General features: G+C 43.1%; 1 protein-coding gene across 1 annotated transcript; it reads right to left on the bottom strand.

Annotated features, from left to right (window-relative positions):
* Positions 1 to 4,885: 4,885 nt before the first annotated feature.
* LOC119255216 (UDP-glucuronosyltransferase 1A7-like) lies at positions 4,886 to 5,855 on the bottom strand. The gene has a single exon (XM_037522158.2). It carries the CDS (start codon positions 5,783 to 5,785, stop codon positions 4,886 to 4,888), a length of 900 nt encoding a protein of 299 aa, XP_037378055.1. The 5' UTR covers positions 5,786 to 5,855.
* Between the last annotated feature and the right edge of the window lie 11,802 nt (positions 5,856 to 17,657).

Genomic DNA, 17,657 nt, shown 5'->3' with positions numbered 1-17,657 from the left:
ATCGCCAAATCCCAGGTTATGAAAATTGCTCAAAGTTTTCTTCTAAGGGTTTTATAATTTTACCTTGTGTGTTTATAAAACTTGAATATGTGGGTCTTTCACCCATTTTAATTTAATTTGTATTTATAGTGTGAGGTAAGGGTCCAACTTTACTGTTTTGCAAACTGATACTCGGTTGTCCCAGGACCATGTGTTGAAGAGACTGTTCTTCCCTCACTGAGTGTTTTTGGCGACTTTGTCAAAAACCGATTAGCCATAGATGCATAGGTTCTAAATTCCCAATTCTGTTCTAGTCCACTGATCTTTATGTGAAAGACAATTTTTAGACAGCTTGGGTAATTTAATTATAGACTGGAAATTGGGTAATATTGAAGAATTATTGATACTGTTTGCAACAATAATGTGGTTATGAAACAAATTTTCCTTACCTTTTATATTTAGGGAAGTATTTAAGCATGGAATAAAATATAAAGATCTAGCTTTAAAAATGACAGTCAAACTTTTCTTAGAAGATAAACAAGGGTAGATGAACAAGTACAGCAAAATATGGAAAATTCTTTAACTTGGAGATGAGTAAATGTGTGTTCATTATCCTATAATCTCGCCATCTGTGCACATTTGAAAACCTGGATAACAAAAGTTGAATTAAATCGTCTTGGTGGAAGGCCTTGGGCTTACCCACTAACAGCTAAATTTAAATTTGAATTTTGGAATAAAGTCAGAAGCTGAGAGACTTGGGGAAGGTCTTTTATTGCTGTGTAACTCCCCCTCCTGCTGTCCTCCAGTCATTGTATAGACTGAACTTGCATTTTTTTCCAGCAAGACCTAGTAATCAACTCTCATGGAATTCACCAAAAATTGAAAAAGACTGGAAATGATATCTGGGTTATTTTTGCCGTTAAAATGATTTTCATTTTCTCCTGAATGATAATCTGCTGTACTTGCAACATGTTTTACTTAGTTATTTTTACTTTTTATTTATTATTTATTTTTAACTGAGTCATGCTGAGGCATCCCATCAGGGATGACCACCATGGTGTACCCACCACCAACTCACCCATATTCCACCTCCACAGACCATTGTGCTTCCTCCCCTCTTGATTCTTTCCACTCCCCCACACCCACCCTTGCTGCTTCAGTTCTGTACTCGGCTGTCAAAGGTTAGTTTTTCACCTGGTCTTTATCTGACTATTAATTGTGTTACTTTATATTTCACGGATTAGTATTTATTTTTCTCCCTCTGACTTGTTTCACTTAACATTATCCTTTCAAGCTGCATCCATGTGGACATAAATGGCATGAGTTTATCTTTTTTGATCGCTGAGTAGTATTCCACTGTGTATACATACACACCACATCTTCGGGATCCAGTCCTCTGTTCTGGTAACATATTTAATTACACCCCTGAACATAATTCCTCTGAACAGACTCAATGAGATCATGTTACAGGAGACTCTCAGGAAAACTTCTGAAATGCCCACACACATGATGAACCCACATATATTCTATCATCAAACCATGTAGTCTTCCCATCAGACAGGTGATGCTGCAACTATGACTCCTGCTCTCAAACAAGATTCAACGAACTGTGTGCCTTTTCCTAAAAACTCTGTGCCTTTCCTAAAAGCCTGTCCATGTGAAACCAGCCTGGAGAAATAGACAATACCCATCAGTTCTCTGATGAAAATTTACTTCAAACTGTGCTTTATCCAAGGTGCTATGTTAAAAGTTCCCCTTGAGATCTGAATTTCTGTTTGAAAATTATGCTTTATATTTACATTTATAAATATATGCTTAGATGTATGAATATAGATAACCTTCCATATATTTAAAACATTTTGGACACACATATTCATAAATTATAAAACCATATATCTTACATGTCTTGATACATAAATATTTACATAAGAGAGAACACTTGTTAGTGGTAGGTATAAAGTCACATATGGCTTGGTATAGCTCTAAATCCCTTTGCGTGACCCATGAACAGGTTGAAGCCAATATGAGTTCAGGAGGTGGCAGGGCCCCACCCTGGGGTGGGGTTGGGTGGTGCCTGGGTGAGGCCTGCAGCTGTAAGGGGCGAGGTTCAGCCTCTCAGGCCTGGTGGCATCTGCATCTCCCTGCCATCGGAGAACCACAGCCAGATTTGCCAAGAACGGAGCCATGCATATTTTGACAGGCTAAACAGTAGTGTTATTTATTTTTAGGAAGACCATTATTTCATTTTCCCATCGGTGGCTGAAAAGTCACCCATTTACAAAGTACCCGCTGAGCAAGTGGGCACCTCTGTGCCGCCTTCTCCCCGCCCTTAGTCTGCGACCACCGGTCCATGTGAATGAGAGTTCTCAGTGTTGGCCTCACTGAGGAAGGTTTAGTTCTCACCCCTCTCCCAGGCTAACGTGGGCCAGACCTGTTCTGGACTTAGGAGTGGCTTGCTGAGCTGAGCGTTGGTGCTGGAGAAGCCACTGGCTTAGATCCAAGCAAACATGAAAGGCACAGCAAGCTTGGTGCTGGATGGTCTGTGAAGTTAGAGGCCACATTCCTCACCCCCTTTTCCAGGCAAGCTTCCCATCCCAGCTTGGAATCACCTTCTCGGAAGCCCTCCCTGATTCCCCAGACAGGACTCAGGGGCCCACTTTCTGTGTGTTTTGCACACTGTGAGGTCATTTCCATTTCCAAGGCGGCCCTTGCACCACAGCTCCTCCAGCCCTCCTTCCTTTAGCACAGACCTAATAGGATTCTGAACTCAGTTCTGGAAAACTTGAATGGAGAACCACCACATTCCAGGTACACTCAATGTGACTGAGGCTAAATGGTTAAATTGCTTTCAGAATTTAAATCACAAAAGTGGGGGAAAAAAGGTATCTAAACTTTCCTCTGACATTTGTTTTTCACAAGGACAGCAGTGCTGAGCTGAGTCCCCAGGCAGCTGGAGCCAGGAGACCGGAAATGCAGAGAAGAGGGGCCACCCAGAGGCAAAGGGCCAACAGAGCCCCCAAACCCAGGTATCTGAAGAAAATCTCCTCATACTGCTCCTTGTTTAAACGGCCCTATAACTACCCCTTGAACCTGACCAAGTCTCCACATGTCTTTGCCTCAGCCCACTTCTTAAGCCAATAAAATTGAACTCCTTTGTTGTTAATCCTGATCCCCAAAATCCTATAGAACCTCATCCCCTTTCTTAGTTAGGGAAGCAGTTTGAGTTTATCTCCTGTGTCCTTGCCAACTGATTTGCAGTTAATCTTCTTGTTGCAAACCCCAGTGCCATGGTATCCGGCCCACGCGTACCCAGTTCCGTGATATCAGTAACCTGCATGACAGCTACCCAGCAAAGTCTATGGCATTGAGGACCTTCTAGCAAGAAATGAAAGGCTTTAATTTTGAACCTCTGGGAAGCTCTATTCTAGTCACCCCTGGAATGTGCTGGGGAGAAAAACATTAATGACATCACCCAGAAAATGTCTCCTTTTTTGAGAGGTGAAGGACAAAATGTCCAAGCCCAGGGAAAAGCGGGAAGTGAGACATCTGGAAAGAGTTGTCCATATAGACCAGGACAGAGGCAGCTTGCAAAGGTGCAAAGGTCGAAGGAAATGAGCCAACCCTAAATGAAGCCATTTGGAAGCCAGTTTCATTGCAAAATTGCCCTAACTGCATGCGCTTGTTACCTCATGCTGCAGCGCGCAATGTTTTGTTTCATTTCAGGGTGAATAGAGTACTACAGTATGTCTAGAACTAATGTTTTCTATAAGACTTCCTGTCTTCCTCAGAGACCCCACTTCTGACTTTGCCCTGGGGAGCCCAGAAATCTTGTCCCCCCACCTCTGCAAATACAGGAAAACTAAGCAAATTAGGTTTGGATGGCCCGTGAGCTAAGAATGCTTTTAACATTTTTAAAGAGCGGTGAACAAGCAAATAAAAAAGATTATGCAACAGTAAACAAGCAAATACAAAATAATTATGAATAACTAAATATAGGGCCTCAAGGTGGCACTGGGGTTAAAATCTCTGTGCTATCAAGCTATCACCAGCCACTGGAGCCTGAGTTCCATCCCTGGCCAGGGAGCTGACCCACATGTGATGCTACAGACCTCTCCTGTCTCGACCGCTGCTCCCCTCAGCATTGATTTCAGTGGATCTGCCTGTTCTGCTCCCCACTCCTTCTGGTGAATCCTTTCACCCCTCCACCCACAACTTTGGCCTCCATCCCAGTTCTTGTATACATAAGTAAAAAAAAATTTTTAAATGATAACAACTAAATGTATGTTTTACCAGTAATCTTGCTCCTAGGATCCTAGCCTATTGATGAAGAGCAAAAATATAGAAAGGCAAAGAGAGTTTTTAAGAATGTTTAATAAGTCTTGCTTATAGAAGGAAGAAGTGGAAAAATATAACTATCTGAATGTTAGTTAGTTGAATAAACTAAGTGCATGCAGGCCAAGTCATTTTATGCAGTGATCAAAAAGAATGTAGCAGATTTTAAGGCTGTGAAGATGGCCATACCTTATCGACAAGTTAAAAAAGCAAAGTAAAGAGCGATATAGCCTTCTGAGACTAGATTGTGTTTTAATGAGGTGACACTTGACATTAACCATATCAGACACCTTTCAAAATAACTGGGAAAAAAGATCAAAACTGCTATGAACATTTTTCCAGAAGCATGACCTGGATTAGTAAAAAGGAAAGTTTCTTACTGAGTTTTTCAGTACTTTTTCCAAAAACATTACTTTAAATTGCACATGGGAGTTATAAACAATGACACCAGTTGTCTATCCTGACATACAATGAAAATATTTGACAAAATGATCCCTTTGATCAGAAAGGCATGCCAAACGCAACACGTGTGAACAAGAAGTCACCATCCAGCAAGGACCCGGGTTGTTTTAAGTCATGGCCAGATTGTTCTTGATAGGCTGAAGGACAGGTGACTTACCTTAGACAGTGGTTTTAGCTGGTGGCAGTTGATGCCTCCAATGAAGACCATGTTTGGCATCACGGGTCTTGGATATTCCAAAACAAAGTCAGCTCGAATCAGCCAGATGGATACATGGCTGTAGAGATCGTAGGGCGTGACGGGTATTTGCAGGATCTCAGAGGCAACCTCTAAAGCAGTTTTGAGAAAATAGGGGCAAAATATATGTTCCTGCATGTGCAAGTAATGATTCTGCATTCTCTCCCAGAAAGTCATGACATCTGAGAATAACGAGAATGTCCTAGGGACGTAAGAAAGAGGGTTGGGACTCTGTGTCCCTTCGTCCGTATAATGGCAAAAAGCTCTCCTGGTGAAGATCACAGAAGGGACTGACAGGTACTTGGCTACAATTAAGCCACACATGTCAAAAGGATCTAGAAACACAGCATCAAAAGTATTCTCTTCTAAGAATTTCACTAATTTTTTGTCCTTAAACAAACCCCTACATTGTGAAAAAAAGTATTCAAAAATAGAGCTGCGAGCTTTCAACATAGCAAATAAAGCATTTCCTCTATCTTCCCACTGATCATCCGTAAAAATCTTCAATTCTTTGTTCACCTCCTCCGCTGTGTGACCTGTGGCATAAATCTTCAATGTAAGGTTGAGGTGGCTGTCCACATGCAAATTCATCTCTGGCGAGACCATGACCAGCTCATGTCCTCTGTGGAGGAGCTCCTTCACAACCTCTCGCATGGTGAACCAGTGGCTCCCGCCCATGGGCACCACCAGCAGCTTGCCTGCCTCTGCAAAGCCGGATGTCAGCAGGAGAGACACACAGAGTGGCAGGAAACCAGTCAAAATCGCAGGAGCCATCATATAACTGCAGCCCAGAGCGATCCAAGGATTCTAACCTTGTGTAACAGTTGGTGGCAGGACAGGTATAAAACCTGCCCTAGGAGAGGGCGTGTTTTCATGCATTCAAAAGAAAGATTAACTCGTGGCCAATGATTGGCTCACAAGAACGGTAGCTACTGAGTAGTGTATTCACAGGCAACTGTTTGTTGGTGGCAGATAACAGTAACTTTTGCTCTTTGGCTTAGATTCCGTGAATTGTACTGCAATACCCATTTAGAAACCTAATTGTTAAGCAATGTTTTTAGACCTTGAGGACTCAGAAAGATTAAAAAAGTTTTTTTCTTTTTTTTTTATTTATATTATTTGATACATTTATTACATAAATGCATTAATTAATCTAACAGACCACTGCGCTGAGAGTTCTTCTTTTTGGATAGTTTCAAGAGTTTCTTTTCTAAAATTTTTCTTTTATTTTTTACATCAATGTTCATTTTTATTTTTTTTTTTCCAGAACATTTTTTTTTTTTAATAAATTTTATTGTTATATTCCCCATACAATTGCAGCCCCCCCATTCTGACCCCAATCCCTCCCCTCCCACCCCGCCCCCCTAAAAGTGTCTCTGGTTCATAGTTTTTTGTTGATTTTGATTTTCACTTTCTTATAGTTATTCATTTTCCTGGTCCCTTATTTAAGTTTTCTAGATTCCTGCTATGAGTGAGACCATCCGGTATTTTTCTTTTTCTTTTTGGCTTATTTCGCTGAGCATGATCCCTTCCAGCGCCATCCATGCTGCTGCAAATTGCATGTGTTTATCTTTTTTGAATGCTGAGTAATATTCCATGGTATATATGTACCACATCTTCTTGATCCAGTCATCTATTTTTGGGCATTTGGGTTGTTTCCAAAGCTTAGCTATTGTAAACAGTGCTGCTATAAACATAGGGGTGCAGGTGTTCTTTGGAATTGATGTTTCTGTGTCCTTTGGGTAAATACCTAGGAGTGGAATTGCTGGATCATATGGAAGCTCTATGTTTAGTAGGTCCAGAAATCTCCATACAGCTTTCCACAGTGGTTGGACCAGTTTGCACTCCCACCAACAGTGCAGAAGAGTTCCTTTTTCTCCACACCCTCGCCAACATTTGTTGTTGCTAGTTTTTTTAATATGTGCCATTCTCACTGGTGTAAGATGGTATCTCATGGTAGTTTTGATTTGCATTTCCCTGATGACAAGTGATGTTGAACATTTTTTCATATGCCTGTTGGCCATTTGCATTTCCTCTTCAGAGAAGTTTCTTTTAAGCTCTTCTGCCCATTTTTTGACTGGATTATTTTCTTTGTTGTTGTTGAGTCTCATCAGCTCTTTGCAGATTTTTGTGATCAGTCCTTTATCATTAGTGTTGGGTGCAAAAATGTTCTCCCAGTTGGTGGGGTTTCTCTTTGTTTTTGTTATTGTCTCTTTTGCTGTGCAAAAGCTCTTTAATTTGATGTAGTCCCAGCTGTTTATCTTTGCCTTCACTATCACTGCTTTGGGTGATGTGTCTGTAAAGAAGTCTTTGATGTGCAAATCACGTAGTGTTTCGCCTATATTTCCTTCTATATATTTTATGGTTTCAGGTCTTATGTCTAGTTCTTTAATCCATTTTGAGTTGATTTTTGTGTATGGTGTGAGGTAGTGGTCAAGCTTCATTCTTTTGCATGTAGCGACCCAGTTTTCCCAGCACCATTTATTGAACAAACTTTCTTTGCTCCAATGCATATTCTTTGCTCCTTTGTCAAAGATTAGTTGACCATAAATCTGTGGGTTTATTTCTGGATTTTCTATTCGATTCCATTGGTCTGTATGTCTGTTCTTGTTCCAATACCATGCAGTTTTGATGATTATGGCTTTGTAGTATAGTTTGAAGTCTGGGAGTCTGATGCCTCCATTCCCTTCTTTTTTTTTTCAGGAGAGCTTTGGCTATTCGGGGTTTTTGGTGATTCCATATGAATTTCATCAATAATTGTTCTATTTCTTTGAAGAATGACATTGAAATTTTGATTGGAATAGCATTGAATCTGTATATTGCTTTTGGTAGGATGGCCATTTTAATAATGTTTATTCTTCCAATCCATGAGCAGGGGACGTCTCTCCATTTCTTTGTGTCTTCTTCTATTTCTTTTAACAGTGTTTTATAGTTTTCTTTGTATAGGTCCTTTACCTCTTTTGTTAGATTTATTCCCAAATATTTGATTTTTTTTGTTTCAATAACAAAAGGGATGGTCTTTTTGATTTCTTCTTCTTCAGATTTATTGTTTGTGTATAGGAAGGCTACTGACTTTTGCGTGTTGATTTTGTATCCTGCCACTTTACTGAACTGATTGATGAGTTGAATTAGCTTTTCTGTGGAGTTTTTGGGGTTCTCTATGTATAATATCATATCGTCTGCAAATAGTGATAGTTTGACTTCTTCTTTTCCTATTTGGATTCCTTGGATGTCTTTCTCTTGTCTTATTGCCCTGGCTAGGACTTCCAGTATTATATTGAAAAGCAATGGTGAGAGTGGACATCCTTGTCTTGTTCCAGATCTTAATGGAATTGCTTTCAGCTTTTCACCATTGAGAATGATACTGGCTGTTGGCTTGTCATAGATGGCCTTTATGATGTTGAGGTATGTTCCTTGTATCCCAAGAATTTCAAGGGCTTTTATCATGAATGGGTGTTGCACTTTGTCGAAAGCTTTCTCAGCATCTATTGATATTATCATATGGTTTTTATATTTCTTTTTGTTGATGTGTTGGATAACGTTGATTGATTTTCGGATGTTAAACCATCCTTGTGCCCCTGGAATGAATCCAACTTGGTCGTGGTGAATTATCTTATGGATACATTGTTGGATTCTGATAGCTAAAATTTTATTGAGGATTTTTGCATCAGTGTTCATTAGGGAGATTGGCCTGTAGTTTTCCTTTTTTGTGTTGTCCTTGTTCGGTTTTGGTATTAGTGTAATGTTGGCTTCATAAAACGTGTTTGGTATTGTCCCTTCCTTCTCAATTTTTTGGAAGAGTTTGTGAAGGATAGGCACTAATTCGTCTCTGAATGTTTGGTAGAATTCATTTGTAAATCCATCAGGTCCTGGGCTTTTGTTTTTGGGGAGGTTTTTTATTACCATTTCAATTTCGCTAATTGTAATTGGTCTGTTTAGGTGTTCTATTTCTTCTTTATCTAGCTTTGGGTGATTGTAGAGTTGTAGGAATTTGTCCATCTCCTCTAGATTGTTAAACTTGTTTCCATATAACTGTTCATAGTAGTTACTGATTATTCTTTTGATTTCTGCTGTGTCCGTTGTGATTTCTCCTCTTTCATTGATGATCCTGTTTATTTGTGCTTTCTCCCTTAAAAAAGTTTTTTTCAATAAAACTGATATTGTTGAAATTTGTCTCAAAGTAAAATTTGTATTTTACCCTCAGACTACCAAAGACAGCCCAGCAAAAATATTGGCATTTCGGGTGCCAAGGAAGCACTTGAAGTCCCTGGCCCCCACCACCTTCCAGGCAGTACAGGTAGAATTCCTGAGGCTCTCTGCAATGCCTGGCAGGGTCTTTTTTTTTTTTTAAGATTTATTTATTTATTTATACAAGCACTGGGTACAGTCAGAAGTGCGGGAGGGTGAGAGAAATCACCAGAGCCAGAGCAGGGAACAGAACAGGCAGACTGGCGAAGTACACTGCTGAGAGGAGCAGCAGGCGTGGGAGGGGAGCAGCAGGTGTGGCGGGAGAGGTCTGTGCACTATGTGGGACCCTTGCTGGCGGCTGGCCTGGGATCAAACGTGTGCTGCAGAGGCTGTGCACAGCTTCGCAGCTCAGCGCTCATCCACTGCGCCACAAGGAGAGACCCTAAACTATATTTTTAATTAAACTAAATTTGTGATTTTCTTTTCTACAAATAAAACCTTAAGCACAGGCTACTGATAATTGCTACCGGACATGGGAGGAAGAAATAAGACAAATTATTATTCTGGAATATATACTGGAGACTAAACACAATATACTCTAAGAATAGAAGTACAGGGCACTTCCTGATTCATTCAGTCTAAAAGAACTTCAACAGAATTAGTGTGCAATAGAGAGAGAGAAGAGAGAAAGGACACAGTTTCCCAATAAAACACCCAAAGTTACATCATAGAATCAATCCATGAAAGTAGCATTGCCATACAGTATAACTAGACAGACACTACAAGAAAGCAAAAGACTATAGAACAATACCTCTCAGCAGCACGGATGCCAAATGTTTAGCAAATCAAATTCAATAATATAAATATACAAAAAGATATAGATTACATATATGTATAACATAAAAATATAATACACCAAACGAAGTGGGATTTACCCCAGGAAAGTAAGTCTATTTTAACATTAAAAAAAAATTAATCAGGGTAACTCACCATATAAATTAACTAAAAAAGTAAAGCCATGCAATCATCTCACAGACACAGAAAGTATATTTGACAGAATACAGCATCCATACCTGAGAAAAATTCTTTGCAAAGTAGGATAAGAAAAGAAGTTTCTCAACCTAAGAAAGGACATCTACCCAAAAGTTACAGCAAAATCACACTTAATGGTGAAGAACTGCATGTTTACTTCTAAGATCAGATAGAAGTCAAGGATGGCTGTCTCATCACGCTTATGCAACTTCTAGAGATTCTATCCAGTGCAATCAGGCAAGAAAAAGAAAAAGCATTCAGGTTGGAAAGAAAAGGAAAAATCTGTTATTCACAGACATGAGCATCTCTGTAGAAATCCCAACAAAATCTACAAAAATCTCTTAAACAAATAAGTTCAGCAGGGTTGCAGAAGACAAGATCAATACTCAAACAAAGTTGTTCTTTTATAACAGTGTAATCTCCACAGGAAGGGGAGGTTTCATGCTCCCTGCCCCCACCTAAGGAAGGGTGGAGCGGAGCAGCCAGGGAAAGCTAAAAAGGACAGGGAAAGGACCTGGGGAGAGGAGACTTGGAGGTGGTACATGGGGCAGAGGGATCATGCTCAGCAAAATAAGCCAGAAAGAAAAAGAAAAATACTGGATGGTCTCACTCATAGCCGGGATTTAGGAAACCTAAATAAGTGAAAATAAAAATCAACAAGCAACTATTAACCAGGGACACACTATTGGAAGGGGTTGGGAAGGAAGGATTAGGGTCAAAACAAGGGGGGTGGGAATTGTGTGAGGAATATAACCAAGAGGAAAATGCATACATTGTGCAAAAATGAAAAATGATGTAAAAAATATATAAAATAAAATAAAAAAGAGAGAAAGACATGTGAAGAAGCACCCACACTTGCTTCTCAGTCTTGGGCTTGCACCAAGGACTTGGGGGACACAGAAGATATGTGTCTGAGAGACCCGAGGGCAGGCTGACCATGGTAGCCTTTATCTTGACATGTGCTTTGATTTTGTTCCTTTCCTTCCAGACTTGTCTGGCCCTATCTACACCTTTCCTGTGGTTCACTGCCAGAAGGTGCCATAGACAGCTGGCAAGCTTTCAGGCTTCAGTGGCCCTGCTTTGGTTAAACCTGCTTGGCTGGGCATTTACGCACGAGGGGATAAGTAACTTGGGGGGTTTCATTGGGAAACTATGTGCTTTCTCTCTTCTCTCTCTATTGCACACTAATTCCATTGAAGTTCTTTTCTACTGAAATTCTTATGCACTAAGGGTATGTTTTGTCTTTATGCTGTGGATGGCAAAACCTATTTAGGGCATGCAAGATTTTGGGGTTCTGGGTGCTCCTTCATTTCCCCACTAACATTTCTATACTAGGAGTGAACAACTGGAAATTGGAATATCAAATACCATTTAAGTAGCATTGTGCATATGAAATATTCTTTTAAAACATGATATGTTTAAATGATAGCTCCAGCAAAAGATGTGAAAGAATGTACACTGAGGTCTTCAAAACTTTTAATGATTTGAATAAATAAAAAAAAATTCATGAATTGGAAGACACAAAATTATTAAAATACGAATCCCCAAATAGATCTATAGATTCAGCACAATCCAACCCATATCCCAACATTCTTTTCTTCTGAAAATTGGAAAATTGAAATTTCTATGATTCATATGGAGACGTAAAAAACCTGTAAGAGCCAAAACAACTTTTAAAAAAGAACAAAGTTGTAAATGTTATAAACTGAACATTTATATTCCTCCCAAATTCATATGTTAAACTCTTCCTTTTGGTATGATGGTATTAAGAGGTGGGATTTGGAGCAATAGTTAGTATCAGAGGAGGTTTTGAGGATGGGGCCCTCAGGAATGGGATTAGTGGCTTTATAGGCATCAACGTATAACTTGCTTCCTCTTGTACATGGCTTGTTAGCTCAGTGGTTAGAGAGCGTTGCTAATAGCTTGCTTCTGCTCGCTGAGTCTCTGTTCACCAGAAAGGATACAAGAATTTGTCAGTCTACAACCCCGAAGAGTACTCTCAGCAGCACCTGAGCCTTTGATAACTTAATCTCCCACATCCAATATCCAGAACAGTGAAAAATGAATGTCTGTGGTTTATAAGCCACCCAATGTGCACTATCCTGTTATTGCAGCTGAACTAAGCAAGACAGAGGCCAAACACTACCTCACTTCAAGACGTATTAAAAAGCTAGGGTATGGGCCTCCCTGGTGGCACAGGGGGTTGAGCGCAGCTCTGTGACTTTGTCTGCAGCCTCTACCGTGCAGGTTGGATCCCAGGCTGACCAGGAAGATACCCACAAGGTGAGGTAGACCTTTCATGTCTTGCCCACTGCTCCCGTCAGCAGTGTTTTGGACCCTCTGTCTGCCTGTTCTGCTCCCTGCTCTGTCTCTGGTGAATCCTCTCACCCTCCCACACCTCTGGCCTCCACCCCAGTTCTTATATGCATAAATAAATCAATATTTTTGTAAAAAGCTGGGGTAATCGAGTAGTTCATAAATAGGTCAATAGAATCAAATAAAAAGTCCAGAAATTAATGCACAGAATGATGCTTCTTTGTGTACAAAGATGCAAAGGAAATTGATGGAGAGTGTTTTCATCAATTGGATATCCCCAAGCAAGAAATGACATTAACTTTGGGTGTTCTGTGAAAATCTGAAACTCTGGTCTGATCATGACAAACATTCGGATAAACTCAAATTGAATTACCATCTACAAAGTGCCTAACCAGCACATGTAAGCACGTTCGAGGTCAGCAACGACAAGGACAGTCTGAGGCCTGATGCTTTGAATAAATAAAAATATAAACTATGTTTAGTCTGGAGGAGACAGAGACATAAGAACGAAGTGTGGTGTTACATCCTGGATGGGGTTCTGGAAAAGACAATACAGGAAAATGTATTATATCTCATTAAAAATAATGAGATCTGGATGATATATAGATTTTAGTTGTTCATAATCTATCAGCATTGGCTCACTGGTTGTGATAAACACACAATAATCATGTGAGATGTTAACCACAGGGGAAAGAGGTATAGGATACAGAGGATTTTTTTAAACCATTTTTCCAATTTTGCTGGAAATCTAAATCTATTCTCAAATACAATTTTTATTTTTAAAAAAGTCTATGCACAGACTGGGAAAAAAATATTTGCAGGGCCTATCGCTGATAAAAGATTTATATCCAGAGTACAGAAAGAATGCTCCAACTCAATAATGAGGAAGAAAAAAAACCAATTTAAAAAGATAAAGATTTAAACAATCTGCCCCAAAGAAAACAGAGGAAAAACAGGCCCAAGGGAAAAATGCTTTATGTCACTTGTCATTAAAGAAATTCGATTAAAACCACAATTTTATTAATACACCTATTACAATACAAATCCTGTGAGCTTTCAGAGAGCCAGAACTCTCCTGGAGCTAGAGAATCCTGTGGCCATTTCTTCAAAAAATGAACACCCACAAAAGCCAGGTACTCTATTCCCAGGGATTTCCCTGAGAAAAGACAGCATTTCCTGTACTGGTCATACATTTTATTTTTGTACATTATGATGTTCTGACATGTTGAAAGACCTTCTGGCTGGGGACAGACGGCCCCTCCCTAGACTAGCCAACTCTTGGCAACATCAAAGGGTCCAGTCCATTGCCATTCATGTGCAAAGTAACCAACCCAGAGCCAGGTCAGCCATAGACCTTCCCCTTGACCACCCCAGGGCCAGGGACCAGGACACTGGACACACTGTAGGCCTGAGAGTCTGACAAAATGATGCCATCTAGCCAAGCCTACGCCATCTGCCCTGCCCAGATTTGCCGGTCCATGAAACATCCAGTAAAGAGCACGATTCCTGCTGCATCTTTGTCCTGACCAAGCTTGGGGCTTCTTGTGGCCTGCGTGACCTTCCCTGACCCTGTCCCTGGGGCCTACGGGTGTAATAACCTGGTTGTCCTGAGCTTTCCAGGAACCTCCCCTTGCCGCCTCCCCTAACTGACCATCGCCAAAAAGAACACACAACACTTTCCTGGCTCCTCTACTCGTAAGATAAACACTGGAAGCAGCACTCGGAGGTTTTAAATCTAGTCTCGCTCTGTTCTAGTTTCCCTTTTTTCACCCTCTTTTAATGCTCATGTCAACTCTCTGACTAGATTGAACCATCCCATAGTGAGACATGACCCTCCTGTTTGAAAGATGAGTTTACAGCAGTGGTAGAGATTGGATAACACGCAGATTATGTAACAGAGCATAGATAAGGAAATGCGTAATAATTACCAAATTACAGTGCAAGTTTTGCAGGTTAGGGTCACGGTGTTATATCATACGTAAACCATTTAAAGCAAAAATCCCAGTTTTTGCAATAGTAAATATGAGCCTTGAAAGAGCGTGCCCAGTGATTCCAGCCTGCCCGAGTGGGTGTCTGTGGGGTGTCTGGCTGGGCTGAGTCTCTGGTTGTGGAGGTGTCTACTGTCTGCACCCCGGAGTCCCGGGGGCAGCACCCAAGAAGAAGGTGAACAACATAAGAGGAACATCCACCTGAGCGAGACTCGAGAATGTCGGGGTTGGGCTCCAAGGTTAACTAAATCAGCGTTCCTCAGTCCCTGGACTGACAAGTCCTCCTTCCCTCCCACGTGGCCGCTCCTCAGCCCCTCCTGGGCCCCGCCCTCATAACAGCAGGTGAGGCTCAGATCTACTGCCTGATCTGTAGGTCCTCAGAAGGGCCTGGGTGCAATGTGTGCGACGCTGACTCCGGAAATACAATTCGAGGCAATAGGTAGTTTTCAATTTTCTAGTGGCCACATTTTAAAAACAAACAGATGAAATTCACTTTCGTATTTGCCGAACCCAAGAGATGCCCCAGGTGACCACTTCTGCAGTCACCAACATAGAAGTGAGGTCATTTACATCCTCCTTTTCACACTCAGCCTTCAAGTCAATGTGGCTTTGACACTCCAGTGGAGCTGGTCTGGACGAGCCACATTTCAAGCGTGTCACAGCCACGTGTGTCCAGCGGCTGCCCCTCGGACAGGGCGGGACAGCCCTAGCCACGCAGAGTCCCCGACGAGCAGGGTTGGCACCACCTGGGGTCTTGGCAGGAGTGTAAATGTAGGGTCCCGCTGCAGACCCCCAGAACCTGCCCATGAATGAGCTCCCAGAGGATCCCCAAGGATCTGTGGGCATGTTATCTCTGAGGCATCTGTTCCTCTCTTCCCCAAGCTGGTCGAGGGAAGCCAGTGTAGGGGACTCCCCCCTGCCCCCAGTGAATCCATTTCCCACACTCACATGTGTTCTCTCCCAGTGCCCGTCTGCCTAAGAGAATGTGTGACGAAAGTGCCCCCCGCCTCCTGCCCACATGCCCTTTCCGAGTACAGTCTCCCCCTTCGCTGCGTATATTTTACCACAATTAAAAAATATAAAATTAAAACAAACATAACAATGTAAAATAAAAACCTTCATTCCAGTCTCTTTCTCTCATTTTATTCCAGATGCCCATCAAGGGCTGAAGCCCTCTCCACAGAAGGATGGTCCCCGGCTCAACAGAAGGAACTGTCGCAATAACGGGGGGAAATCCCCCAAATGCACCCCCCATGCCAGCCCCCACCCAGACTTAACACCTATTTCAGTCTCAGCCTCTCCCCAGGTGTCACCCTAAACCATGCTCTCTGGAATTCCCCCTCAGAAGGTCACCTGCATGACAGGACCCCCTGCCTGACGGGGAGGGATGGGGGCTTCCCTTGAGATAACTGATTCTTCTGCTATAACCTTGCCCCACCCTCTCTCTGTCTACAAATACCCTTCATTCTGTGTGAGGATCGACAGGGCATGCGGCCTGATCCATGAATCACCTGCTGTAGCCAAGTAGATGTGGGAAACTCTACGCCCATTAGCTCCCCACCTAGCCCCCTCCCCAGCCTCTGAGAAGCACCATTCTGCTTCTGTCTATAAACACGCCTATTCTCGGAGCCTCATCCAGTGGATCACGCAGCATGTGCCCTTTTGTGGCCAATAAGAAACAGGTATCAGTACTCAAGTTTAACTGAGCCGCCGAGCGACTTCTACAAAGATGCTCAGGAATTCCTTCCTTGGTGCAGGTGAGTCACAGGCACTCAGCTACCAGACCCTTTCCCTCCTTCCTCGTGCTTTTATGAAACACCTCAGGACCTGGCCGCGCCGAGCATTGCACCCCAACTTCCCTCACAGACAGGATTACGTTCACCCCTTAAAAATGCCTCAAGGCCAGGTCAGGACTGGTGAGGTCCCCGCCTGTGACCAAGCTGGGAACAGCCAGGCACAACAAGCATCCCTGCCCCCTCCCCCAGCCCAACCCCTGCCCAGAAACCCAATCCTCATGCTCACTATGGGGCCTCTGCTCCCTTTCCCAATACCCAGAGGCCCTGGGGGGTAAATCTGAATTTTTGAGAAGCAATTGGCTAAAATACAGGACGTGGGTGAACAGGTCCAGTGACCCTGAGGCAGGCGTCACTGTGTTCAGGGTGCAGGGGCGAAACCCACAGGCTGAGGTGTCGACATGCTAATAACCGTCCTGGGGTGCACGCTCTAGCCCACCCAAGAGTTCACCCATCCAGAGTGTGCTCCCGACACCAGGCTGGGTGCAGGGAAGGGGCAGGAAAGCCGGGTGCAGCTCCTGCCACGCAGCGCAGTGAAGTGTGGCCGACGCTATCGGAGCTTTGTCAGAGAATTCACCCATCGCATGGAGCAAAGGGTGCCACCGGGCCCCTCAAGGACCCCTAGCTGGAGCGTGTGACCTGACCCGGGATCACAGAAAGTTGCCCAAGGAAGTCTCACTGAAGCCCAGGTGGCAAGGATGCGTGAATTCAGCTCGGCTATGGATGAGAGAAGCGGACCCCGGGGAGAGGAGGAGCAGGTGAGAGGGCCCAGCGATGTGGACCGTGGGGGACGAGAGGCCGGAAGCAGCGGTGTGGCTGCCACCTGAGGAGGGCGGGCCTGCGGCCGGAGGGACAGCGGCACCTGGTGACTCAGAGTTTTGTCAATTGCGTTGACAGAGTCGTGGGTCTCCATGTCCATACCAAACGCCACAAGCTAAAACTTGTCCAAGCAAACCACGCTTGGCCGCCCAGTCCAGTCCCCCGCCCGGCCGCCGGGGAGACAAAGCCAGCACGTGGCCATGTGACTCTGCACTGGGCTCCACCGGGCATCCCCTGGCAGCAGAGCAGCAGACTCGGGGCCTCTGGCGTAGGCCAGCACAAGGACGCAGCCCAGACAGTGGGCTCAGCAGAAAGCAGACCGGGGCCAGCACCCCAGTGCTCATTTCTGCTTCACAGGAGCACACTGAACAACACCACGAGCGCTCACACAAGCTACAACATGGAACATTCTAGCACACCCTGGCCCAGTCCCTACAACAACCCACCGCCTTCCCTTAAAAGGCAGGAAGCTTCATAGTGTTAAAACAAACCACGCACATGGGAAAAGTCCTC

This window comes from Talpa occidentalis, unplaced genomic scaffold, assembly GCF_014898055.3.
Source record: "Talpa occidentalis isolate TD23 unplaced genomic scaffold, MPIMG_talOcc4v2.1 talOcc4.3, whole genome shotgun sequence".
Classification (NCBI taxonomy): Eukaryota; Metazoa; Chordata; class Mammalia; order Eulipotyphla; family Talpidae; genus Talpa; species Talpa occidentalis.
Note: the sequence above shows the minus strand (reverse complement) of the source record. Positions and strands in the feature narration are given on the sequence as shown.

Excerpts from the sequence above, each read along its gene's own strand:
- LOC119255216 (XM_037522158.2), bottom strand. The coding sequence starts at position 5,785 with ATGATGGCTCCTGCGATTTTGACTGGTTTCCTGCCACTCTGTGTGTCT.